The sequence below is a fragment of the Pecten maximus genome, chromosome 18, assembly GCF_902652985.1.
Source record: "Pecten maximus chromosome 18, xPecMax1.1, whole genome shotgun sequence".
In the NCBI taxonomy this organism is placed as follows: domain Eukaryota; kingdom Metazoa; phylum Mollusca; class Bivalvia; order Pectinida; family Pectinidae; genus Pecten; species Pecten maximus.
The window spans coordinates 16,899,072-16,927,021 of record NC_047032.1 but is presented as its reverse complement, the minus strand read 5'-3'; the positions used below and the strand labels follow the sequence as shown (position 1 = coordinate 16,927,021).

At 35.6% G+C, this 27,950-nt stretch overlaps 1 protein-coding gene across 1 annotated transcript; it reads right to left on the bottom strand.

The window, feature by feature from the left end:
- Nucleotides 1-17: 17 nt before the first annotated feature.
- LOC117316183 (insulin receptor substrate 2-like) lies at nt 18-23,727 on the bottom strand. Its single transcript, XM_033870698.1, has 10 exons — nt 23,162-23,727; nt 21,715-22,027; nt 21,067-21,209; nt 18,584-18,726; nt 16,560-16,820; nt 15,539-15,745; nt 15,283-15,419; nt 13,657-13,803; nt 11,489-11,650; nt 18-10,665 (listed from the first exon to the last, which is right to left on the bottom strand). The coding sequence occupies exons 1-10, from the start codon at nt 23,243-23,245 to the stop codon at nt 7,532-7,534; spliced, it is 4,731 nt and encodes a 1,576-aa protein (XP_033726589.1). The 5' UTR covers nt 23,246-23,727; the 3' UTR covers nt 18-7,531.
- Between the last annotated feature and the right edge of the window lie 4,223 nt (nt 23,728-27,950).

The window sequence follows — 27,950 nt, the reverse complement described above, 5'->3', positions numbered from 1 at the left end:
AATAAATATATAATCGGTAAGGTATACATAGATTTTATTTATTCATGTTCAATGAACATTAACTTTTAACATGACACAATCTCACCTCCAGAGAAAACCTTTAGCATTGACTTTGCTTCGATAGCTCGAAACAAGTACCATTTACCCTCCTCTGATGGCACTGGATACCCTATCAATACATTATGTATACATAAGGCACGGCCAAAACCTGGATTCCTGACCAAATCACTTAACAACACTAGATTTACATACCTTTTGAAGACAGAAAATTGCAAGAACAAAAATCAAAAAAGTTAAATATATATATAGCCGACTACCACAGCCACGACAACAATTATATTTAACAATAATGTAACAAATTTAACAATGGGACACCTCACACAAAATGGTAACGTTACATTTGAATGTGATTATTAAACACAGTCCTTAGAAGCGCAAACTTCAATCGTAATTTAAGTCCATGACTCCATGGTATGAGTAATTCAAAAACGTTTTGCTCAATAAGTAAATACCACTATTTTACATAACATGCACTGATTCATGTCTGGGGTCAAAATGTTGTGTGGTTAAGTAAGTAATGCATAAATTAATGCTATGTCCATTGTGAACCTTCGGCACTTTCCGTAAAAAAAGAAATCTTGTTTACAGAAACTGCCGAATGTTCCCGATTATTTCTTGTTTACGAAAAGTGTGAACGTTCCAGATTGAATGCTATGAAAGAATATTTATTACCCTGATCTAAATAATTACCATTTTCTCTATCCCAATAACGTTTGCAACAGTCGTAAAAAAAGTCCACTCGTCACAAATCGGCTGGTTCTGTTATGCCAGTACGGATTTAACAGAGATTATCCTACCAAAAATATCAAGAAATTATGTCAAATCTAAGTAGCATGTGCATTGCATGTGTTAACGTGGCATTGATCTAGACTGGGATTACATTTGCATATATATGTATGTGTGTTTGTGCGAGTTCAAGTGAAAAGTCACACATTTGAAAGATAACATGCCTGCCTTGGAACTTTATCACTGACATTTAAATATGTAAATGCAGGTACTTCAATGAATGTAAAACCTTTAAAGATACCATGCTGCAAATAATACCATTTATCCTGATCAATAGCTAGGATAAAACTTATATTTCGTACTTTGTGTTCCTTTAATGTGTTCGTATTAATTGTACCAAATAGGTACGTACGGTACCATAAAGGAATGCAATTGAATATCAAGCAAGTTCCCAAGATGGCGGCCATCTCTCCCTTCAAACAAACAAAATTTTATTTTTCTTTCTCAAAACTTAACACACTCAAATATATATAATTTATAATATTCCATTGGAAATGAAGATTCACAATCTCTGTTTTTTAAAATCATATTCCGCCATCTTGGATCCAAGAAGTATGTTTCAAAAGTCGAACTATGCTAACCAGTTCAGTGCTAATACGGCATATTCCATTACGAGTACAGCAGATTTGTACCAGTACAACTGGTATGAAACAGATGAAGGAAAGCACAGTACATATTCATGAATATAGTAAGTGGACTGATGTAAACTAATAGATCTTTGCTGATTAAGCTGTAACATATCCATATTTTACCTTTGACCCTGTCCAAAAGATTCCTATTTGCCAGATTCTGCCCGCATGACATCCAGTGAATAAGCATGTGTTTAATAATGAAATAGGTTTGCACAATTTTACTTGACTTAAATTTAAAATTTCATGCAAAAATATATATATCATTTATGACTTAAATCTTAACAGAAGGTTTTCCGAAAAGTGGCACTGTGACTTCCTAAAATTACAAAGTGAAAGATAAAATTATCTCAAGGTACTACAATACCAGCAAATTTAAATACAAAATGTCTGACAACAGGCTATATATATATATATATAGCTACTTTGCAACAGTTTTTAAAATTCGACCAACAAATTCGCTTTACAAACATTTTACTTCACAAAAACTGTGAAATGATTATTCTGAAAGTAATACATAAATAGTTAGCACACGGCACAGTCTGATGTTATCTTCCAAACTGTCAACATAAAAGTTTAAGTTGTCTCCCTTATCTTAATTTCTAATTAGAGTTGTTGCCCTTGCTCTTATCACTTTTAAAAGGAACAGCAACTCAGATTAAATATTTGGATTTGGATGTGATTTGGGTAATTGGGAGTCAAGAAAAAAACAACATAAAATGGACCAAAATATTCACAGAATATAAATCCAACATTTAAACCAATGAAAAAATACTTCTAATAGCAGAAGAAACCTTGACCTCTGAATATTTCCTTATATGACCAATGTTAAACCAATAGAGTTAAAATTAGATTTGCGATTTCTGTCTTCTATATTTTTTTCCTTGCTTACTACATTGTTAAATTTGCCTCCATCTTATTCTTTGAAAATGGTGAATGTTAAATTCTGATGAAACTGTCCTGGTACAGCCGTTTGCCCCAATACAGATCTGTTTACCTATAGTGATAGAACAGTAATGTTGATTGGCATATCAACGTCAACAAAAGGCACAACATCATCCACGAAAATCCAGGAGTTGTATTCATATGTGATAATTATATCAACATATATAACCCAGAGATAGTGAAGAAAAAAAGTCATTATGAGTAAATTTCAAAATTTGGGAATTTGGTTTAAATATGGAATAATTTCAATTGCCAATGGGACCAATTATCATTACCAAAAAGTCCTTAGAAAAAGCCCTTAACATTGACAAGAAATTTTGCCAAATAACATTTAAAAAATTATCACTACATTAGAATTCAATGGGTCAATAAAATACATTTCAAACCTCATTTGAATTTCTTTTTTCTTTAAAAGTATACTGTATGCAGTTTTTCAGGGTAAAAGAAAATTAAAACCAAATTCACACTGATTAAGAACAAAATGAATATTTAAAAAACAAAAACAAAAGCATAGACTTAAAATACGACAACCTTATTGCTTGAAATAGGTTCAAATAACAAAGACAGATAAAACAAAACTTTGATGATTAAAAAAATAACTACTGCAGTCAGCGCAGAAAAATGAACAAGGTATGCTTCATAGAAATATTTGAACAAGACAGGAGGAAAATCATTTATTTCATAAAATACTCAATATAATATAAAAAAAAATATTTAGAACCGGGTAGTTCTTATAACAATGTCTTCCAACATCTCATTATTGAGTATTTTCTCTGGAGATTTTTTTCTCAGTGTAAAATGTGAGGTGAAATCTAATGTCTGATTACGAGTACCACATTTGAACTACATATAGCACAGGGGGTTGGCATATACCCTCGGTATTCTGAATGAGCCATGGATATGAAAGGTGTGCAAATTAAGTGTCTATGTACTATGTACACCTGTAGTATGTAGCAGAGGCAATGTATAACAGTAACATTATAATTAGATTGCCATAAAGAATCAAATTAATCTGCTCTTATCACACTATGCCTTCTCAGAGGAACCCAAACACATGTACACTGCTTCTACGCTTTACGAAGACTTGCCCATATATATATATAGATCATTAGATGTTATAAACCTGAGACTCGTCCTTAGATACTATAGACCGAAGACTCTGCCATAAAAACTGTACACATAAGACTTGCCTATAGATGCTATAGACTTTCAATTGGCCCATAGAGTCTACAAATCTTAGACTGGCCCATAGATACACTTTGACTAGCCCATAGAGTCTACAGACCTCAGATCGGGCCATAGAAATCACAGCCCTTAGATTGACCATAGAATCTATAAACATTAGAATGGCCCATCAAGTCTAAACACCTTCCACTGGCCCATAGAGTCTACAGACCTCAGATCGGGCCATAGAAATCACAGCCCTTAGATTGACCATAGAATCTATAAACATTAGAATGGCCCCTCAAGTCTATACACCTTCCACTGGCCCATAGAGTCTACAGACCTCAGATCGGGCCATAGAAATCACAGCCCTTAGATTGACCATAGAATCTATAAACATTAGAATGGCCCCTCAAGTCTATACAACCTCCACTGGCCCATAGAGACTACAGACCTCAGATCGGGCCATATAAATCATAGTCCTTAGATTGGCCCATAGAGACTATATATATTAGACTGCCCGATAGAGACTAGACCATAGACTGATCCATAGATATTTTAGAACTAAGACTGGTCATATATAGTCTTTAGAATGGCATATGTAGAGATTCTAGAACAAAGACTAGCACATAGAACGTCAACCTGAGACTGAACCATAGGGTCTGTTATAGGCTAAACACTCACCCATAGATACTGAAGACTTGAACCTAACACTGGACAATAAATTCTATCCTAGATTTACCCATATAGACTGGTATATGCAGAGAGAATCTAGACCTAACTTTTGAGACTTTGCCCAGACTGGCTTTTATATAATACAGGCTCAAGCCTTGCCCATAGAGACATTACACTTAAGTAGTCTTTAAACCAAGGGACTAACCCGTAGAAACGTCCAACCTACAATTCACCCAGAAATTATACTTGGACTGGCTCATAGAGACTCTCAATCTAAGACTACCCCTCCTCAATGGAGACTTGGCCCATAAAGAATGTACACGTAGACCTAAAATTTGGACCACAGAGACTGTGGTCTCTCCCCATTGACCTATAAAGGTAACAATTGTCATAGGTAATCACAGATAAACATAGCGACAACAGCAAACATCTCAACATTAAATTCCTGCCTATAACACATGTATGTGTGGCGACTCATTAACATCATAATTGACACCTATAACAATGTCTTCTAACAAACCCATGCGATACACATGATAAAAAGTTTAAAATAGCTTTTACATATATACACATTAAAGCTCATTCAAAATGATTGTGGCATTTTTGGATTTAGCATTTTGATAATATGTACAATTTGTTTTTCAATTCTACAGCAAATACCAAATAAATAACAACCAAATCCAACAAGATTTCACTGGGTAACATTTCCCCTTGGATGATGTTTACTGTACAATGTTTTTTTTCTGCTGAATAAGCAGTAAAAACACTTCAGCAGTTTTAAAATGAATTTTGAAAGAGTCAAGAAAACCACTGAATGGAACATCCCTGAATTCTAACATAATATAAATAGCTGCAGTGCTAAATTAGATATGTATTTTACTTAGCATTAGTAATAGTATGTAGATAATGTATGTTTAGATTTACATAAAACATTATAATTAAATACCTATCATTTCTTATCTGTATCTAAATTTTGGGTCAGCTTTACAGATGCTCATGATCACATGCCCCAATAATTTAAATATTTTTAAGCTGGTCAAAACCACTGAATACAGTGTTCATATTTTCATTGACTTTATACTTAGGATGTCATTAAAGTTATATCATGTTCATGGAACTATTTTCTGTATTATCTCCCTTTAATTTGCTGTTTATTAGTGACTTAAGGGTAGATGTCACCTTTCACATGATACCTGTGAATTAAGTAAGAGTTATTTCCCTTTTTATTCTCCTAACATAATGAACATGTGAATTGTGTATTAATTCATATCCTTGCCTAGAATTCAAATGAGAAATTAATGAAATATTCAAATTTTCTATTTTAAAATATCATTTACAATTTTAATGACTCTATGATTTCATTTTAGTATTCTGTTAATTAATATCATGAAATACCAGATCATTGGTGTTCACAACCAAGTATTTTTATATCAAAAGGTGAAAATCAGTTTTTAACAAAGGGAGGTAACCATGCTGTTTCCTGTAACACATTTTCACGAGTAATCTGCAATCTGGTAAACATTTATCAAATACTTTTATTTCTCAACAATTTACAACTGCTAACTAGTTTGTTCGTCAACATTGCTTCAGAAAAATCTTACAAAAACATGCTTTATAATATTTCATTTTTACCACACATTATATTTGTATATAGTTATCCATAAAATATCAACCAAGAATTTCTGCTATCTTCATACAGCTGATCAACTCTTTGAGAAAGCGACCACAAGAAAATGAGCGAGAGATAGTCAGAACCCTTAGGACAACCGTTGATAAATGAACACATGCACCTTGTTTGATTTCAATCTGATCACATGACCTTTATCATTTCCAAAAGTAAAGCCTATATATAGCTACTGGACAGTTCGAAATATATTCCTGGGGGATTTAATGTCGCTTTATTCACAGACATTAAATGTAACGCGAAAAGAAATACCCAATGAATATCTATGTACAAACAAATATATAGAACCTTTACAAGGCTTGTCTGCATGAAATTGAATACCCGCTAACTTGGTCCGACAGGGACACCCGTGAAATATTTAGTTCTGTGAAACCTTTATTACCCGCTAACTTGGTCCGACAGGGACACCCGCAAAATATTTTAGTGCTTAGAATTTAACAACTAGAAGATATAGTATTAAATTCCATTTAAGAAATCTAAAAGTTCCAAGCAGTGGCGAGATTTGGCTGTTAGGAATTCTATTCTTGCACTCATCATGACCATACTCGCGTATATCATACTTTATTTTGTATGTATCAAATACGTCACAATATAACAAAAAATAAATACCCAAATAAACACATATATATCAATAATACCTCATGCTAAGCAAACCTTGGAAACGTATCTTAAGTCCAATCGGAATTACGTAAACTAATTAATCATATAGCACTATAAATCTCGCCGTCTCTTAAAATGACAGCATAATTAACATAATTAGTTACTCTGAACAACATTGATCAATTAGTGGAAATTCAATTAAAATCTGCTTAACAATACTTTACATAGTTGTTAAAACTCATTCTTTTCCATCTTAAATTCATAGTTTTATAAATTTGAACGTTCCAAAATTTTGTTTTTTCTTTACACCATATTACAGAATCAAAAGGATGCAGAACTTTGGTGAAAAATATTAAATTTCAATCATAATTATTGTAGATAATACCATGTCTATCTTGTAATAAGCCGTTGTTTGGGGTTTTTTTTTTTGGGGGGGGGGGGGGGGGGGTAGCAAATAAACTTTTCACTCAAAGAAGAGGGTTGGCATTTACTTATTGCACGATACATATGGTAACTTACTCCTAATTTGGTATTTCCTTTAAAACTTAAAGATAAAAAGTAGTAAATTACATATCACACAGATAATATATATCTCAGGTATAACTCAGGTATAACAGGACTGCCATGATGTTATATCTCACAGACAGCAAGACACATTGGACACCACTGGTACACATTTGCCAACTTCTCTTTCACACAAAAAAAATGCAAGTCCTCATTATTAATCATAAGATGTTTCAATTGCTATAACCAATAATGAAATAAGTATTTACAAAATGCTAGTGGCTTACAACATCTTAGGTCCTCCTCCATTGGGGAATATGCACAGGGATTTGGGACCAATTTCAACCCCATACTCTATATATTTGTAGCATAATAATATATATATTGAAAGTAGGGTTGGCAATAAGTGCGAAGTCTCTACTGGAATTTTCACCAATACATACACACATTCATTCAAATGTTTTACACCTAAGTAAAGCCTCAATCAATCAAAAGAAAACAATACATCCTTGTTACAAGCACTCTTGAGATTTTCTGACTTTTTAAAATCTATTTGAGCGTATGATAATGTCGGACCCGATGCTGGTTCATCAGCAGATGAATGCCGACTCTTTATACGAGGTGATTTTGGGTCATTACTATCGACAGTCTCTGAAGACCCTAAATCCAGTGAAGCATAATTTAACTGTGCACAACCAGGAGGTGTAAGTTGTTGTTGTGAGGACGACTGCTGGTGACCAGATTCTAAATTATTTCCTGATGGGTAAGTCATCTGCTCATATGCCCCTGTGAGGTCCGAACAACTGTGACGACTCCTGGGGTTATTAAAGAAGCCAGCCATACCTATAGCCACACTTGGAGCTGGTGCCTCATCAGCTACTGGCAGAGTCATGCACGGCATACTCTTCTGTTTGTGAAGTTCTGAACCAATTGGACTTTGTCCAGTCCCTGCAGCACCATTAGCCTGCCCTTCCGCTGACTCACCCGACCCCTCTTCACTCTTTGCATTTGTCGACTCTTCCCCAAGTGAAGATACACTTCCTTTACGCACCGGAGACATTCTAACATTTGATACTAATTTCTGGTTGTACTGTCCAATTGCCGGAGCGCTGGCTTTTCGACAGAGTAATTGTCTATCCCCGCCATCTTCTGATTTACTGTTTTCCCCTGCTGGCAAAGACACGAGACGTTTTATAGTAACTTTGGAGAAAGGTCCTTCTAGACCACCTATCTCACTACGTACTGGAAGAGGGCGTAGATTGTCCACATCAGAAGATGGAGGGGGCTCCTCTAATGAATCATCTTCAGGTTTCCTATTATTACTGAAATCTAGTCCAACATATCCATCGTCCTCTTCCTCTTCATGAACAGGAAGAACAGAGGCTACCACAGATTTAATTTCTAGGCGTCTCTCGGACGGCTTGTCTTTAGATTTCACTGATTTTCCTGCTTTAGGACTATCACATTTTTGCTTGTCTGAAGTGTTACCTCTAGTGTTTTCCAAGTTCCCTTGCTTTGTTACAACTTTTGCTGGGGTTTGCTGTTCCTTCTGCAACTGACTCTTCGAAATGCTCTTGTTTGACCCAGAATTTGAAAAATTACTTTCTTCTTTAACTTTGTCACTAATGCCTACTTTTTCATTTTGGCCTTGAACATTTTGACCTTTAGCACTTTCATGGCTTGAACGGTTGTCAGCAAAATCTTTTTCCATCGATTTTTCTGCAATAAATGATCGGACACGAGTAGGATTTTTGACATCTACTTCACTTTCCTGAACCTGATGTGTGGAAGGGTCAAATTCCATATACTGGTATGACTCCCCAGAAACGCCTCCAAGATTGGTGGGCATTTTCTCTTGTTCCTGATTGGCTACTGAACGGTCACATGATTCCTGTTGATTTTCCCCAGATGTCAATGGAGAATGTGTCATATAATCATCTGTACTCCCTAATGAGAAAACAACAGATTCTGTATGCTCCGATTTGGAACTCGGAACTGATGAACTGCTATCTTGTTTGCTCCTCCCAGTGTTTTCAACAGATTTCTCGCTTAAATCTTTTACCTTCCTGCCTACATCTGATTGACTACTTTTTATAACACTGCTGTCCTTGGAAACTTCTGGCTTGAAATCCATATAATCGCTACTAGTAGTTGGAATAACTGGGGCAGATTTTGACGTGTATGATGGGACAGACTCTGGCTTCCTTGTGATATTGGACACATTTGATGTCTTATCACTTTCTTCAGACAGTGTCATTCCAGGTTCATAGACCAGATACACATCATCTTGAACACTTGCTGACTTCTGAAATTTTGATTCTGATTTTGGACTATGTTTGCCATCCTTTGGACTAGTTCTTCCAAACTTTTTACTCTCAGAAATTTCTTTCTCTTTTTTCTGTTTTTCTATAGCTTTCTTCTCACTTTTTTCACTTTTATGCTTCTTTTTCCTTAGTGAAAACCTTCCAGAGTCAGAACTTGTTGAATCCTTTCCACTGGCTCCTTTCAAATTGGTGTCAGTTTTGTCCGAGGATGCGGGTTGGTAAGGGACATAACTCTCTTCTTCCGACTCCCTTCCGGAGCTGGCTGGACTGCGCCCTTTAACCAAAGGACTTCGAGCCCCACCAGAACCCGAATTAAAAGCCACTGGACTAAACAAAGCTGCTTGGGTTGGAATTCCATCAGGTCCATGAGAGGAACTTCCCGTATGTGATGGGGTAAATCCAATTGGTTTTTGTACAACATGACCAGACGCCTTAATGATTTTTATGTCTGGTAACGATTTCTCTGGCCGACTAGGACTTATAAAGCCACTCACAGCTGGGGATGAACTAAGACTCTGTGATGATGAGCTACGCGAGGTACCACTACACTTAGAACCTGCACTTTGACCTTCACCTCCGATTGACATATCTATGTACCCACTATGTTCAGAGTTGCGATTCATGTTCATGTCAACATAATCTGACTGCTGTGATGACTTAGAAGATGTCTCTAGTTTACGTAGGGACTCTGAGGAAGAATTTTTAGAAGAGGTAGTTGAGAACCTACCGAGGGATTCAAATGATCGCTTGTGTAAAAATTCCTTTGAAGTCGTACGGACAGACTCAAATGAGCCCATTTGTTTGCCACCTCGTGAACTATGGCCATAGCTGGATGACCTTGGTCTGTGACCTTGAGTGTTGTACATTTTGCCAAAACTTGATGCTCTCGGTCTATAACCATAACTTTCACTTGCCGTGCGTGGACGATAGAAATCTAGCTCCATAAAAGAATCTGAATCATCAGATTTCACTGACGCACTATACGACGAGGCATCCATAGGCATATAAGCAGCAGCCTGATTTTTTATTTTCTGCACAATGAGATGTGGCGCACTGGAGCTGCGGCCATTGTCCGTGACCTTCAGGTTAAGTGGGACAGAGGGTTCAGGGACGTGAGTGTGTCGGTGAATCATCTTACTACTGACTGGTCGACTGCCCAAGGAATAGGCCCGTTTAGGGAACTCTCCAGACATGGAATCATCAGACAGGTAGCTGACAACCTTAGCTGGCTTCAGGTCTGCAGCAGATCTAGGACTCATGTCAGTTAGTGTCATGGGGAGACAACTCTCACCACCTGTCAACACAGACAAATAAACCTCAGACATATTCGATAGATGTTTCACATGAAAATATCCATTAAATATATAATATCTTAAGGCACAAAAGTGTATACTAAAAGCCTAGATCCAGCATAAAAATCAAATCACGTCAATCAGTCGCATCCCTCAAAATGTTTATCCATAAATAAGCCATGGCCTAAAAATATACTCCTTTCTTCATTTTTGTGAAAAAGGGGATCACAAATAAGCTCTCCCCAATTTTTAAAACCAAAGTTTTACCGTAGGGGAGGGGTCTTATTTGATGACAAACACTGTACATCTAACTTGACTACGGCAAATGTTTTCACCCCTAGAAGAAATCAACAAGACGCCCAGATGCCCTTTATCGCTCACCTGGTTTATTTGAGCAAACATCGAAATAATGTTTATGTTATATTTGTTAATGACTAACAATGTTATATGTATGATAACGGGGTGGGGATCTTAACTGCTTTAAAAATATAACCTAGCAACGAAGTCAAGACATCATTTGTATAAATTTGAATCCCAGCCAACTAGGGATGTTACCACTGAAATATCAATGCTATACATTGCTTAGGTCCAGAGAAGAGGTCATTAATATCAATATAGCCAAATGGACCCATTTGGGCCTAAGCCTATGGGCCCCTGGAGGGTCCATCAGTCCCATCATATTTATAAATTTGAATTCCAGCCACCTAGAGATGCTTCCTACCAAATCTGGTTAAATTTTGATCAGCCGTTCAGAAAAAGAAGTCAATTATTGATGGACGGACGACGGACGAAACAGTACAGCATAAACATAATACAAATACTCACTCCCTCCTTCTTTGACTGTTGGGAGAGGCTGACTGGTGGGTGTCATGTTCATGTCCATGTAACCCTCCTTTGGCCCACGCTGTGGAATCGGAACCGACATGGATGACTGCCGGTTACCATGGTGACCCATTATCATGTAGGAATTATCACTGCCACCTGAAACTGCACAATATTTTTTCTGAATGACCTGGATTCAATACTGTTAACATTTATATTTTAATGGTGATCAGATTTTAGCAGTTTTCTCAAAGAAAACATTCTGTAAGATTTTCAAAAGATTTATTTTATTTTTAATCATGTCACTGTACCTTTCATAAAATTGTAGTGTGATGAATTCAAACCAATCTATCGCCAAAGACAAAGTTTCCATGTGATTTTAAATATCATACTGTAAAACACTTACATTTTGTGAATACTCAATTTTGCAAACTTACCTCTTCAGACATATTCACAAATAAATGATTCCGTGAACATTATACTAGAAATGATTTCAAATTCGCTAATGATGAGCTTTTAGAATCATGGACATTGCAAGGCTCCTGTATTGGTAACTGATTATAGATAGCTTGGCTGGTATATAGAGGTGTTATTTTCGTACAAATAATCGTGTAAACGTAAAAATAAATCCCACACAAAATATAAATGATTTACAGCAATCACAGGGTACAACCAAACTTACCAACACTACTTACCAGATTGTGTTTGTTAAGTTATATATTTCCAATATCTATCCCCTTTCTTATTTGTTAATTTCACTAAAATGTCCCTTAAATTGTACTATTTGCTGCAGATTTCTTTACATTGCTGTCTACAGGGGTCAGTTTCATAAGAATCCCTTAGCATAAGGAAACTCCTAAACTTAAAATTTTCCTTAGGAAAGCATTACAAAACTTAGATCCTTAACTAAGCATTACAAAACTTAGGTCCTTAACTAAGTATTTCAAGACTTAGGTCCTTAACTAAGCATTTCAAGACTTAGGTCCTTAACTAAGCATTTCAAAACTTAGGTCCTTAACTAAGCATTTCAAGACTTAGGTCCTTAACTAAGCATTTCAAAACTTAGGTCCTTAACTAAGCATTTCAAGACTTAGGTCCTTAACTAAGCATTTCAAAACTTAGGTCCTTAACTAAGCATTTCAAGACTTAGGTCCTTAACTAAGCATTTCAAGACTTAGGTCCTTAACTAAGCATTTCAAGACTTAGGTCCTTAACTAAGCATTACAAGACTTAGGTCCTTAACTAAGCATTTCAAAACTTAGGTCCTTAACTAAGCATTTCAAGACTTAGGTCCTTAACTAAGCATTTCAAAACTTAGGTCCTTAACTAAGCATTTCAAGACTTAGCTCCTTAACTAAGCATTTCAAAACTTAGGTCCTTAACTAAGCATTTCAAGACTTAGCTCCTTAACTAAGCATTTCAAGACTTAGCTCCTTAACTAAGCATTTCAAGACTTAGGTCCTTAACTAAGCATTTCAAAACTTAGGTCCTTAACTAAGCATTTCAAGACTTAGCTCCTTAACTAAGCATTTCAAGACTTAGGTCCTTAACTAAGCATTTCAAGACTAAGGTCCTTAACTAAGCATTTCAAAACTTAGGTCCTTAACTAAGTATTTCAAAACTTAGGTCCTTAACTAAGATTTTTCTCTTAAATTCTGAAATGCTCTCTTGTGGATTTCCTACTGATTTAAGTATTTACAAAACACATCTGTGGATAATTTTAATTTTCATAATTATGGGAAAGTCTTAGTTCCATGATATATTTTTAAATATAACACCAGATTACATACTGTTTTTCAACAAAACAAATATCAGGTTTCTCATGTAATATTCAAAGTTAAAGAAGGTCCATGGATTTTTTTTACACATATATACTTACATTATACAAATGCTTTTGTCAGTAAATATCCTTTGCCTTTTAATGAAATTACCTCCCTTTGACCATATCTACACATAAGTTTATAAAACTTATAAATGTCACTTTTCCTTTTATTACTTTCCAGGACATCATTTCTAGTCAAATTTTTCGTGAGCAAAATGTATGTATAGAAGGTTATTCCAGCATTTTCAGCCCCACAAAGTACCTATGCAAATTACACAGGTTAGCAAATTACATGAGTTTTTATAGTAGGTATGCTTAATAAATGGGGATTGTTGGATGAAATAGTTACCTTTTTCCTGTAACTGAGGTGGATTTATAGCCATGTCCATATAGCCTGTATCATTTCCTCCAACACTGCTTCCTAGTGAACTACTCGGCTTCATCTCAATATAGCCATCATGTCTGCTGGACCCCGTAATCGCTATAGCTTCTGAGGCTACAAGAAAACATCAACACATCAGAGCTTTGTTTGTTTGCTTGGTTTATTGCCCATTGAATAGCCAAGGTCAATTTGAGGTGAGGTCTCCTTGTAGTTGGCAACTACCTCAATAAACAACATACAGGAGTGCAATTGTATCCATAGCAATTAGGTTAAAGTGTCTTGTCCTCAGCCGTTTCTCAGCTTCCCATGAAACACAATGTGACATGAGTAAGGGAGAGTCGAACCACAGACCTCAGGCCTTTGCATGAGGTTGTGTGGCCGACTCTCTAACAGACTAAGCTATTGCAGCCCCTGTAGATGTACAGAACATCGGCATTATTACAGAAATACTGTAGATGTACAGAACATCGATATTATTACAGAAATACTGTAGATGTACAGAACATCGGCATTATTACAGAAATACTGTAGATGTACAGAACATCGGCATTATTACAGAAATACTGTAGATGTACAGAACATCGATATTATTACAGAAATACTGTAGATGTACAGAACATCGACATTATTACAGAAATACTGTAGATGTACAGAACATCGACATTATTACAGAAATACTGTAGATGTACAGAACATCGGCATTATTACAGAAATACTGTAGATGTACAGAACATCGATATTATTACAGAAATACTGTAGATGTACAGAACATCGGCATTATTACAGAAATACTGTAGATGTACAGAACATCGGCATTATTACAGAAATACTGTAGATGTACAGAACATCGATATTATTACAGAAATACTGTAGATGTACAGAACATCGGCATTATTACAGAAATACTGTAGGTGTACAGAACATCGATATTATTACAGAAATACTGTAGATGTACAGAACATCGACATTATTACAGAAATACTGTAGATGTACAGAACATCGGCATTATTACAGAAATACTGTAGATGTACAGAACATCGATATTATTACAGAAATACTGTAGATGTACAGAACATCGGCATTATTACAGAAATACTGTAGGTGTACAGAACATCGATATTATTACAGAAATACTGTAGATGTACAGAACATCGACATTATTACAGAAATACTGTAGATGTACAGAACATCGGCATTATTACAGAAATACTGTAGATGTACAGAACATCGGCATTATTACAGAAATACTGTGATTACAGAAGGAGTTTTTTTTCTTTTAAATGCTGAAAGAAATATGACTTTGAATAAAAATATGACTTTGAATAAAACGAAAACATTTCACATTTTTCTCAGGTCAAAGTTTATAAATATGTGAAAAAATTCCATGATTGTTATGAGCATAATTTTTCAATAATTTTAAAAAAATATTCATCACATTGATTTGGAATGAAATTTAACCTAAAGAAAGACGCACATTGATTATTTTTTAATAATCAAAATTTTGCTGTTATGAATTAATACATTATAAAACAAGTGTATTGGAAAGCATCTTTTGTTTTGCATATATTGATAAGTAAATATATTTGACCTTACCAACTCTGTCAGTTGTAAAAGGGTGTGGGGGCGACGGGGTCGTGGATCTCACCCCTGCCCCTGGGGACATATCAAAGTAGGACGATTCTTCTGTGATTGGTGGACGCATTGCCTCAGGGGTCATTGAACGATGTGACCTGGAAATGAACCAATCAGACTTATTTCCTACATACAGTATGCATTAATGTATGTTTGAAATTCCTTTTCTCACAAAAAGATCACACAAATTAAAATTGAGCTAATTTTCAGAACTTACAATTGGTCTCCTGGGCTGGAGCCATACAGGGATGCATCTGGTGATAAAGCTAGCTGGCTACAGCGAGATCCGTGTGACCCGGCACTGTCGGAACGAACCCGGTGACCTTGAATTTGGTGACTTTGCTGAGCTGGGAAACTTAGCGGGGCATGTGCCATGTTCTGATTCTCATAGAAAGGTTGTCCAGGAGCATCAAATGAATGCGAGCTACATGAATAGAAAAAATCACTCAATGTCATCAAAAACAAACCATGAGTGCCAACATGTAAATACAATTGTAATGTTATGACAAAATTATGGAAAATTCTAACAAAATGTAGGATTTCACATGGAGACCATTGAAAAAGTGCTAGGATAACAAGAACATGTGTTCCAGGAGAGTGAGCATTTCCTGCTTTGATTAAGACAACTGCCACAAAATTTATGTCAAATACAGATAAATAGAGGTTACACAATGAGTTGTTGTTGGATATGGAATTTATTTCACACTCGTAAGTTTTTTTTTTTTTAAATAACTAACGAGTGTGAAATAAATTCTTTATCCAAAAATCACAAGTCACAAGTCGTGTGACCTGTTTCTACCACAAAATCAAAGGAAAACGTGGCCAAGTCTTATTTTACGTATACAAATAAGGCGTACAGGTGACAGCCGGGACCTGGTGATGTAACATCATTCGATTATTGATGACGTCAATAACAATTGCAGCTCAGGTCAGAGTTCGAATTCTTGACCACTCAAAAGACTGGAAGGTCATATTCCACTAGTGGAATATAAGATATACATATCCAACAGTCGGCACATTTATACAATGGCTTGAGAGTGGAATAGCATATGGTATTGTGGTAGAATGTAAAGTTCTCAATATAAGAACCAGGGTGGAGACAACAGAACCAGCACACAAATCAATAGGTATCAGATACATCCAGAAATGCATCACTCAGAATCATCAAATATAAACTTTAATAGTGTAATTATGACAATAACAAAAAGATTGATAAAACTTGCATGATGAAGACTTACTGGAATGAGTTTTGTCCTGTGGTTATCTGTTGTGTGCCATTGTCCATGCTGCTAGCTGAAGGTCGACATACCATGGACGACATAGGACGTCGGCGTGGACTTCCATGGACTCGCTGACCTTCACTCCCTGTTCGTGGCCGTAGTGCAGTTTGTCCGTTAAAATCATGACTACTGTCCCGGGGCCGATTGATCGTGGAAGTGTTTGTGCTGCTACGTTGTCGGAAATTACTCTGTTCACTGCTAGAGGATGTTCTCATGGCACTGTAAATGCCACACCATAAAATATGACTGAGGTTAAACACCATATATGGAGATAAAGATATATTATTTTTCCTGCAATAAGCCCAGTGTCCAAAAACTAAACAAAGGGGGAGCATCAAATGGCCCAACTCGGATCTTCACCTGAGCTAAAAGGGGCCGGCGCTCTAACTGACTGAGCTATTTGTCTAATGCAATGACTGAGGTATTGCCCCACATAGGACTTTGGCCCACAATCAAGGGAACAGTATAATATTTGGTAAGTAGATTTAATTTAATTGTAGAAATTGCTACATTTTTTAAATAATGAATCCTTTCATTTGTAATTATGTTAGAAATCTTAATAAGTATTGAGTACCATATTTATCCTCAAATAAGCCCTCTCCCCTAGTGTAAATGTTTAGTACCGTATTTATCCTCAAATAAGCCCACTCCCTTAGTGTAAAAGTTCAGTACAGAGCAACCCGCTTATTTGCATAGCCCTTTTTCCATGACAAAATATGCAAATAACCGGAGTATTCGTATAGGCGGAGTTGGGTTTTGGCCCCTCTTATACACTATGTAGATCGTCAGGTAGGTACTCAAAACGGGCGCTATATGATTGTTTACGTTATTTGCATTAAAAACATCTTTAAAAAAAACTTTATTTAAAATATAAGAGTAAATACGAAATAAATGGGTTGTTATTCTTTGTAAATGTACAAATATTTGCATATACATTTGTACTTCATCGTTTACTACTTGTCACTCCGAGTCTGTGGGTCCGACATCGGTCATACACGCGTGGGTTGGCACTACGATGTACAATGTGATCGTTTCAATTAACATTCATTATCGTCTTGAGATGTGTTTTGTTCCTGCTATGAGTATATTAGTTGTTTGATCATAGATGATGAACTGCTTAAGCAATAGACTGTCTTAAATGACCGTGAGATGTGCATTGTCGTTTGTTTTGGAAAATGGCGCACACACACAAAGAGTTGTCGTTCCTTACACATATGCCCCCACAATGCAACGCGCCTAGTAAACAATCATGGCGATCGTAACCTGCCTCAGCGAGTGTTCAAGTGCTCAGAACACAGGTTTGGATCGATGCTATAATAAATAAACAAATCTCATCAAAAGATGAGACATATCAATATTTTATTCAGTAATTCTTCTTCACAATGCTACTGATATGGTCTGGATAATAACTAAATGTCGATATCGATGCATCGAACATAACCTGTTTTGACGAAGTGGGAACCAATGATTAGATAACGTTGTACATCGTGTCGAATCAATATGCAAGTTAAAAACACTTTTCATAAAACTTTTATTACGGGAAAATCACAAAAATACCCTAAAATCAATTAAAAATTTTCGATTTTTTGGAATTTTTATATGCATATAAGCGGGAGTCGGTGTTTTAGTCGATGCAAATACACGGGATTTAAATACAAAGATAAAGAAGAAAAAAATCGGGACCTGAGAATTTTATGCAAATAAGCGGGATATTCAAATAACCGATATGCAAATAAGTGGGCTCCTCTGTATCACATTTGTCCCTAAATAATTATAAGCTCCCTACCGTCTTGTAAAAATTTATTACCATATTTATTCTCAAATAAGCCCCTCCTCTGGTATAAAAAATAACCTTAAAGTATTGGAAGGGCTTATATCGGAACCACTTTTATTTCACTATTTTAAAATTAATGATTCTACAAAAATTAAGAAGAGGGCTGATTTGTAAAAAGACGGTAACATCAAACTACCGATAGGCTTACCTAAGGATGACCTCATGCATACTCTGTGCAATGACTGTGTCGTCCACCTGAATCCAAAGCTCCCCCTCACCTGTTGGTGCGGAACGGCCAACATCCATGAAGAAGTATCCATCCGAATGACCACACCGTCGGATACTGGACAACTGAAAGAAAAACAATTCATGTTGTAATTAAGCTTTACTTTTGGAATTTCACCTAATTACACAAAGAAATGGTTTTACATTTGAAAGGCACATACACAAGAAATGATGACAAATTGGTAATGCCCACAAGAATTGATGACATCAGAAGGCATATTTGATGACACCTGACAGATGACACCGAGATAGTGCACATGTGATCGATCACATAATATAACATTAAGAGTCTTTGTTACTGGTAGATTTGAAATGATTTTACACCAAAGACACAAGATATTACCACCTTTCAATACAAATTGTGAGTAAGATACAGTAGAATCAAAAACGAATTAAACTGCATCATACAGCCTTTTTGTTCCAATCTAGGACTTGTCAGTGATGCTAATTAGGGGTTTAGAATGTTGATACCTTGATGACGACAGAGAAAGTTTGAAATTGTTGGAAGGAAATGTCAAATCTTGATGTGGAGGCAGTGACGTAGCTACCATGTATGCTTATATCCAAAATTTAAAATCATTCACATTTTTTTTCAAAAAAAAATGAAAACAAGAATTCCCCAGTAGTGCATGAGTCGCCTGTGCAGCAAGTTAGATGATTACGAAGAAATAGATACATTTTTCACTTCAAGAAATAATGCTAAAAGTAAGCTACACCAGCATCACTCAAGTAATTGAAATTCAGCAATACAGAGCAGGCACTTTCAGTAAATGAGCACCTCATCAAGTTTGATCTGCCCAAGAGCTAGAACTGGAGTTACTGCATGGAAACATATTTTCTATTTATATTATTGTAACACAATGATACCTATTTGCAGGTGACACAAAAATGAGAGAGAAAGAGACAGAGATAAAATTCTATAAAGCATTCATATAATTTTTGCCAAGCTACACCACAGGGAGGTGTGGTAGCCCTGTTATTAAATATTATATAATTTTCTATTTAGATTTCAAAAGAATGTCAAACACATGTGTATATTTTGAACCATACAAACATGTGTATATTTTGAACCATACAACTTTTCAATTGAATTAAAATGTGGCATGAAATAAAGCAGAATACATTTATACAAGAACATATATATGTTACACTGAAAATAAATTACATGTACACAGCATTCATTTCAACAAATAGGAATCCCAGAAGACTACTTTTCCCATTTTTTTCCTTTTTCCTCATTTGAAAACAAGGAGGAATCCACTTATTGTGAAATCTAAAATAGACCCATCAAGAACTTTATCATAAATAGCAATTGTATGGAGATTTGTATGGAGATAACAAATTTTAACTAGTACTTGGGACACATGGGAACCTACGTCACATCAAAATTGAGAAATATCCTTTTAGTACTTCTCAAGGAATAGCAATGACAATCTTCATTTGTCAAAACTCCAACATGGCCGTCTGTTGGCCATTTTGTTTTCTGGATTAGATTTTAAGTTGAACCAGTACAGCCAGTGATTGAGGGAAACCTATTTATAATGTGAAAGACATAGTACCTTTCCAGTGTACCTCTCAAGAAATAGCTATAATACATTTCAGCTGTCAAAATCCAAGATGGCTGTCTGTCATCCATTTTGATTTCCTGATCAGTTTGGTTTGGTTTGGTTTATTTTGTTTAACGTCCTATTAACAGATAAGGTCATTTAAGGACGGCCTCCCGTGCGTGCGACATGCATGCGTGTGGCGAGTGCGTATGTGTGTTTTGGAAGGCTGCGGTATGTTGGTGTTAAGTCTCCTTGTGATAGGCCGGAACTTTTGCCGATTTATAGTGCTACCTCACTGAAGCATACTGCCGAAGACACCTAGCAGCACACTCCACCCGGTCACATTATACTGACAACGGGCGAACCAGTCGATCAGTCCCAGAATTGACTGGACACAACTTAACTAGGGACCAGGCTAAGGAGACTACATATCAAGTCTGAGGAATATCTTTCCAGTAAATCTCAAGAAATAGAAATAGCAGTAACACCTGTTTGCCATTTTGCTTTCCTGATATCATGATCAGACTTAAAATTAAATGGGAACAACTACAGACCAAGTGGGATCCAGCTAGAAGTTAGCAGGTTGATATATGGGGTGCTGCTCATAGAGAAATGGAAACGGAAAGGTATGTGAAGAATGATGAAATATATATTACCTGTTATATTTATGATAACTAAAAGGTTGTTCTTCTTCAATTACAACATAATCAAACGAGCAGGTTTATTTGTTTATTACCGGCTAGTTTGGCATCTAGATTTGAGCTTCATCATCCATTATTATTATCCCTCTTCCATTACAGACAAGCATATACCCCAGTATACCTCATCCTCTCAAATTTGGCTATTCTATAAGATATACCTGAAAGGTGAATTCGAACAAATCCGAGTTGTTCCTGACAAGACAGATGTCATTTGTCGACAGACACATGCGGTATGTACCGCTCATTCCTGGGATTGTATATCCAAGGCCACGCTGTTTTATTGTCACCTGCCACACATAATCTGTGAAGGTAATTCAGAAAATCAATAAGTAACCAAACAGCGTGTAACAAACAACCAGCAATATGTAAACAAGTTTTTAATGCTGTTATCAACTTTACACACCATAAATCAGTACTTTTTGTAGGATTTTTTTTCCAGAAGATCCATAACACCATTTCCAAAATTTTGATGAGTCCAAATTATACGAAGAGATATATACTATAGTGTTATATATATATATATATTCAAAATTTAAGTGAGTTTCTAGGGAAATTAAAATACATCTCTTATCATTGTTCATTGATTTTTGGACTCAGATACTGGAATAAGTCCTGTTCCAGCACACAGTAATATTTTGCTTAAAAGCCTTCTGACAACTTAGACAATGTACATTCTGTACATTTTTTATTGGGAAAATTTTGGTTGAATTCGGGGAAATGCGGCATCGATTTTCAATTGGGAATTAGGTCTATACTTGACCCTGTAGACACCTGGAAAAAGTCCTGTCAAATTTACTGGAACTTACCAAAGTGTATTCTTGGAGGCACTGTTACACCATCTGAATATTCAGTTTGGTATTCCAACAAAAATTCCAACCAATGATCTTGCTCCATTGTATTTTCTGCAATGACTGAGAAACAGTCATCGCGTGTATAAAGAGAGATGGCATTTTTTATACGTGTGTCTGACTTTTTGTTGATGTTGAAACATGTATGAAGATGTATAACACGCTTAGGTGGTTGACCATTACGGAACTTTTTTTCGCTGTCATAATACTCGAACCTAGCCGGTCCACTGCTGCTTGTTGATCGCATTAAGAAGAACTTCTTTTTCATTGTCTGAAAAAATAAAGTACATTTATAAGTCTAAAGAAAAAAATCATATTCAAGAGGACCAAGACAATATATTCCATAAACTCTCTCCTTATCCTCTCATTTTTTTGAGAGGGAGGAGGTTTGGAATATAACTTTTCAGTTACTTATGTTAAGAAAAAAAATCTTTTATAGAACTTTCCTTAATTCCAGTAATGTTTTCATTATCATATATATGAAAAGTTTTAAGCTATTTCATTCCCTTTTAATTAAGGAACACTGACAAATTTAGGCCTATGTATATCTATCGCCACTTGTCAAAAGGCTACACAGCTTGTCAAAGTATAAGCCTACTAATTTGTAATTTATATTTTATTTATTGAAATATGCTAATTGGATACTATATTGACTTAATTTCTTTTTGAAGATTATTTTTCAGTTTCGTCCAATTTGGTAAATCTAATTATAACTAGTCATCTGTTTTTTGACTTGAGAGTTAAAATCTGCCATCGATTAATGTGATACATATGACAAGAAAAGCTGAGATTTGTATCAAATTAACGCTGGTGGCACGAAGTTATTAATGTATTTATTTACTACATATACATATGTTCAACTAGTCTAAATAGAAGATGTGTCTATATATATATATGCTAATTATGGCAATATAATATAAAATAAAAAAATATTTAAAGTTCTTCATATGTATACAACGTTGTCTAACAAAACACAGTTTTTTTGCTGTTTTTATATCTGGCCCCATTAATATTCAGTTTAAATAATAAGAATATGAGGACCCAAATTCCAAATACCCTTGTTCCTAGTTTCCCTGCCAAATTATATCAAGTATAAACTATTTTTTCTACAAAAAAAATATTCACCAGGTAAATTTTTTTCAAAATAGACATGAAAAATATGTTTGTCTTTTTGAGAAGGGATATAATTTAAATTCAGTATAAAAACAATTACTGTATTTACTAATATTATTAAGTATTGTAGATCTAATTGTTTTTTTTTCAGTAAATTTCTAGATTTTGCTTTACAGTTTTTGTCTCGGTATTACAAAGCCCATACATTATTCCACGTGAGTCGATCACAGGGAGTAGGTATATGTTGGTATAGGGTCATCCGGTACATTAAGCAGCAGTACGTGTCCCTTACCTTCAGCTTTTTCAGGTAGCCGGCCTTCTTTATGTCAGAGCCTGGCCGCTCAAACACTAGAGACATTCTCGATGCCGAATCCATCGTTAGTTCTAGTAGCTCTTCTCTCCGTTAGACTTCATCTGAAAACATGTGGCATTTCGTGTGGGAGAGCCCCACCTTCGAGCACAGCTGATCATATGCAAGTTCATGGCCAGTCCGTCGCAACCGCATCGTTTGTGCTAAGACATGGCTACACTCATCCGACTCACCAATACTAACAGTTTAGGCTGAAATTAATCCGATTTTACCGTAGTGGTAATTCAATTGAAGAGAAGCTCCGTTATCATTTTACAACAGACGGCATAAACACTATAAACTTAGCAGGTGCCCTACTAACGAAGATTTGCTGTTGATGCTTTAAAGAAGAGCGTTTACGACAATCGGAGATATTAAAATCAAAATAAACACCTGGATACTTCCCTCTGTCCTTCTCACGACAATATCACGTCGTCGTCTATTGCTGTGTCGACGAAACAATGTTTACTTAAAAACCCAAGGACGGGGTACATCGCAGTAGCCATATTGGTAAAAGTCACGTGACTATCCGAACAGAGTTGTAAACAAGTTGACTTGCGCATGCGTTAATGGTTGTTGTTTTCATTCATACATGTCAACAACGTAGACTGGGCTTATAAGCTTGTTCACGTGACGGAACACGTAAACGTTCGGAGTTTTGTATTCACACATGGATTAAGCTGTTAGTGTCGTGTTGTGTCAAAGGCATTTAATGCCATTCATCCATACATGTTTTTCCAAATAAATTAATTTACAAGCTGGGACTTTTACAGCATAATACAGTATATGGATATGATGTAAGAAAAGAGAGATATGGGGAACAGAATGAAAAGTTGATATGTTAATGCCAGTTAATTAAGACAGACAGACAGACAGACAGACAGTCATTACCTAAAATCGATTACTGGATTTAATAAAATTTTGTTCATATTGAAAAATATAGCCGTTTTGTTCATCAGATAATTTAGGAGAACCCCAGAGAATAGCATTGAGCGTCACAATACAATAGCGGGAGAGGTTATCAAATAAAGTTTCACGCTCTCTTCTGTACAATATACAATCAAAAAGATAATGATACACGTTTTCACACTCATTACCACATGAACAGGTTGGATCATTTATTATATTTACTCTATACAAATCATAGTTTAAGCTACTACAAACATGTCTTAATCTTGTGTGTAAAACATTTAATTTTCTATTTCCAGGTAGATAATAAATAGGTAATACATCACGATTGTTTTCTATTTTGGATTTAAAACTACTAATGGATGGCTGTTCTCTGACATCAATAGGTAAATTATTCCATAACCTAACAGAAGATGGATAAAGGATTCATAAGAAGTAGACAATCGCAAATTTGGAACGGTATAGTTTTCCTTATTTCTAACTTTATACGAATTACGTTCACCTACATTGTAGCTACTCTTGGAGGAAGAAGATTGCTGAAATAGGAAGGAGTTAATTCATTGTGGAGTTCTTTCTTCTTTCAGATAAAGGTTGGAGCTGGTATTCTTTATATAGAGATTGTTTGCTAGAGTAAGATGGCATGTCGGTAATGATTCTTGCTGCCTCAAATAATTTAATTTGCTCTCATTTGACCTTTGACATTCGGGTCAAGACAACAGTTCAAGGAAGGAAGGAAGGAAGGAAGGAAGGAAGGAAGGAAGGAAGGTTAATACAGTAAGTCTTTTGGAAACGAAAGACAAACATGTAATCTTCCATAGTTTTAGTTATCAAACTTAAGATAGCGGGAATTTCAAACTGAATCACCACTTTATCAGAAATCCATTCTAAGGCACTATTATTTTTTATTGACTAAACTAAACGATATTGCCAAGGAGCTGTTTCTCCGACAAGGAGTATTGTTTTGTGATTGGTTGAACACAAGAGCAGACTGTTGTATTGTTTTATACAATGTACTTTAGATAAAATCATCTCCAAATATTTGATATTCTCATTCAATCTTTTAAATTTCAATTTAAAGATGCTACAGTGTCAACAGCCTATTCATTGTTTGTTACAAAAATGCACAAAACTGCGTCCATGGTAGAAAACTATATTTAAAACCAACAAATGGGGGAAAATGATAACATTACCCTAATAATGATAGTTTGTAAGACCCGAAGTCATAGTCCCTCCAGAACTACCTGCATGTTCATTCATTCATATCTTTATTTCCTCCATAAATGAAGAGTTACGTGAACAAATAAGAATACAAACAACAATAGGTGCAAAGTAATGACAAAAAAGGTGAGAGGACATATTTTAAAGACAAGGAAGAAAACAAGATAAATAAATATACGATAAATAAATAAATTGATAAACAAAAATGTTCCAGAGATCCAGAGTGATGACCTTTGATTGACAGATGAGTATATTCATGACGGTGGATTACACAGTAGATATATACAGTATGTATGTGTGTAACACATGCAACGATCATACCGGACTCGAACCCATGACCGCCTAACTCTAGACAGACGCTCTAACTATTTGAGCTACCTAAATGGTCAGCGCCCTGTCCAGTTCCACTACATCCCTCTCACATTCGACACAGTATTCGACCCCGAAGACACACGTGAGACCCTATCTGACCCCGTGGGTATTTAGTTGGGTTCCAAATGTAACAGGAGAGGGAAAATGACAATAGAGGGAGTATGGAATAAGTATCATTTTCAAGACAATGGCTAAAGTTTGTCGATTTCAATGGGTAGTGTGTAGAAGTGACATCTAATGGCGATGTTTATGTAAAAATACAGTAACATAAAGAATTGTTACCGTTTTTCATATGGGGGGTAATATTTTACTAATTTCTTCTATCAAACATCTTTCTTTTCTCAGCCTCCCTTACAGTTTTCAATCGTTTCCATTGTCACTTTCTCTCAGTATAGAATGTCTACATGTACACTGTATACTCTCAGTAAGACACCTAGAAAACTCACGATCGAAACACTACCCTGCTGCCTTATAGCATTACAAATATAAAACAAAGAATGCACGACAACAGGTTGAGAGAGAAAATGATCTTACCTGTTCTATGAAATCTGAAAACTCTGCATTTTTTGGAAGTTTGTGTGGACATACACAGTTTTAAAGATAACCACAACAGACATTATCGTTTTATTAGCTCCATTTTAAAACCGTGAATCGGTCTTGGGCTGCTCAGAGATCCCAGCTTTGTTTTCTTTAATGTCCAACAACCTCTAAATAGTTAATCCTGAATTTTCATTAAGAAAATTGCGAAAATTAAAGTAGGAAAAATGTTATCCTGAAACTTCCACAATGTGATGGCAGAGACATATATCTCTGGTGATGGTAATACGCTATTTTATCAAGAGCTTCTGGGGCGGCCCTCAGATCCCAGCCCTGTTTTCTTTTTAGTAACACATTAAACCGTTAATCCTGAAAACATCATTCAGAAAAAAAACATTAAGCATGGCCCCAGACCCTCGCCTTATTTTCTCGACCCTAGAACAGTTAATCATGGAAAATAATATCCTGAAGATGAAAGAAAAAATGAAAAGAAATTTAATTTGATGATGATACACCACTTTGCCGAGAGCTTCGGAGGACCTGGGCGGCCCCCAGACCCCGCCTTGTTCCTTTGTTACATACATCCTTAACAGTTTATCATGAGAAAAAAATCAAATTAAAAAAATAAGAGAAAAAAAAAGAAAAAAAAACACACTGAAAATATGGATTATATATACCATAGATCACTTTCTCAGAATGCAGGATTTTACACAATTTCTTGGAAAGCTTCGCGGGGCTGGGAGGCCTGAACATTTGGTATTTTTTTCGTCATTGTTGCAAAACGAGGTGATATTTCAAAGTTAGTAAAGAACTTGAACATGTTTTGGGGTTTTTTCTTCATTCTACCTGATTGTATATGCACAATGAGTGTGTGACACAGGGACCATTCTCAGTAACTTAATATTATTGTATAATTCTACATTAATTCATTACGATTTTTAAAGACCAATTAAGACGTGTTCGCTATTGTCTTCCCAAATCTTTGTAATGTTTACATGTAAGTTATATACTCCAATTTCTTCGGGATACAAAAACATATTTTCCAACTTTAGATTTAAAAGATACAGTTAGAAGCTCAAACTTTTGGAGGGTGTTAAATATATTAAAATGTACCTCAGTCTAATTTTGTTTTAAATCCATCATAATTAGTCGTTGTCGGCGATGTAGCGCCCGAAATAGTTCTATCGCGCCACGCGTAGACATATATCGAGTTCCTACACACAGGGACTTGATAATTAGTTAAGTATACATGTATTTGGACCTCCCCTAGTGTGTATAGCACATTTTGAGACGTTTTTGGGTGACTAGATTAAAATTTGGTAAAAATGACACCCCCGGTGTTCATTTAAGCATTGAACGGCTTTCAGTTGGCATTCATAGTCAATATGAATGCCAACTGGACAGAGGCAGATTCCATGAAGCGCGCTACCATGTGCGATTTTTTTATTTGTCGTGCGATTTTTTTTTTAAATTTTCAAATTCAAATTTCAGTTGGCAGTTCATAAGCTGGTGAACTCGCAACTGAATTGGTAGGGTTATATAGTGGCAGTGCCATACAATGGTAAATATATAGCCCCCAAAACGTCTCTAAATGTGCTATACACACTAAGGGAGGTCCAAACACATGTAAAGGAATTAGTATAAGCTTTTAGCTTGTTTTCCAACCCTATATGTATATATAATTTGTATTGTGATG

Coding starts and splice junctions, on each gene's coding strand:
- LOC117316183 (XM_033870698.1), bottom strand. CDS start 23,245: ATGGATTCGGCATCGAGAATGTCTCTAGTGTTTGAGCGGCCAGGCTCT. Junction 22,028..23,161: donor GCTACCTGAAAAAGCTGAAG/GTAAGGGACACG, acceptor TTATTTTTTCAG/ACAATGAAAAAGAAGTTCTT. Junction 15,746..16,559: donor ACAGGACAAAACTCATTCCA/GTAAGTCTTCAT, acceptor CTATTCATGTAG/CTCGCATTCATTTGATGCTC.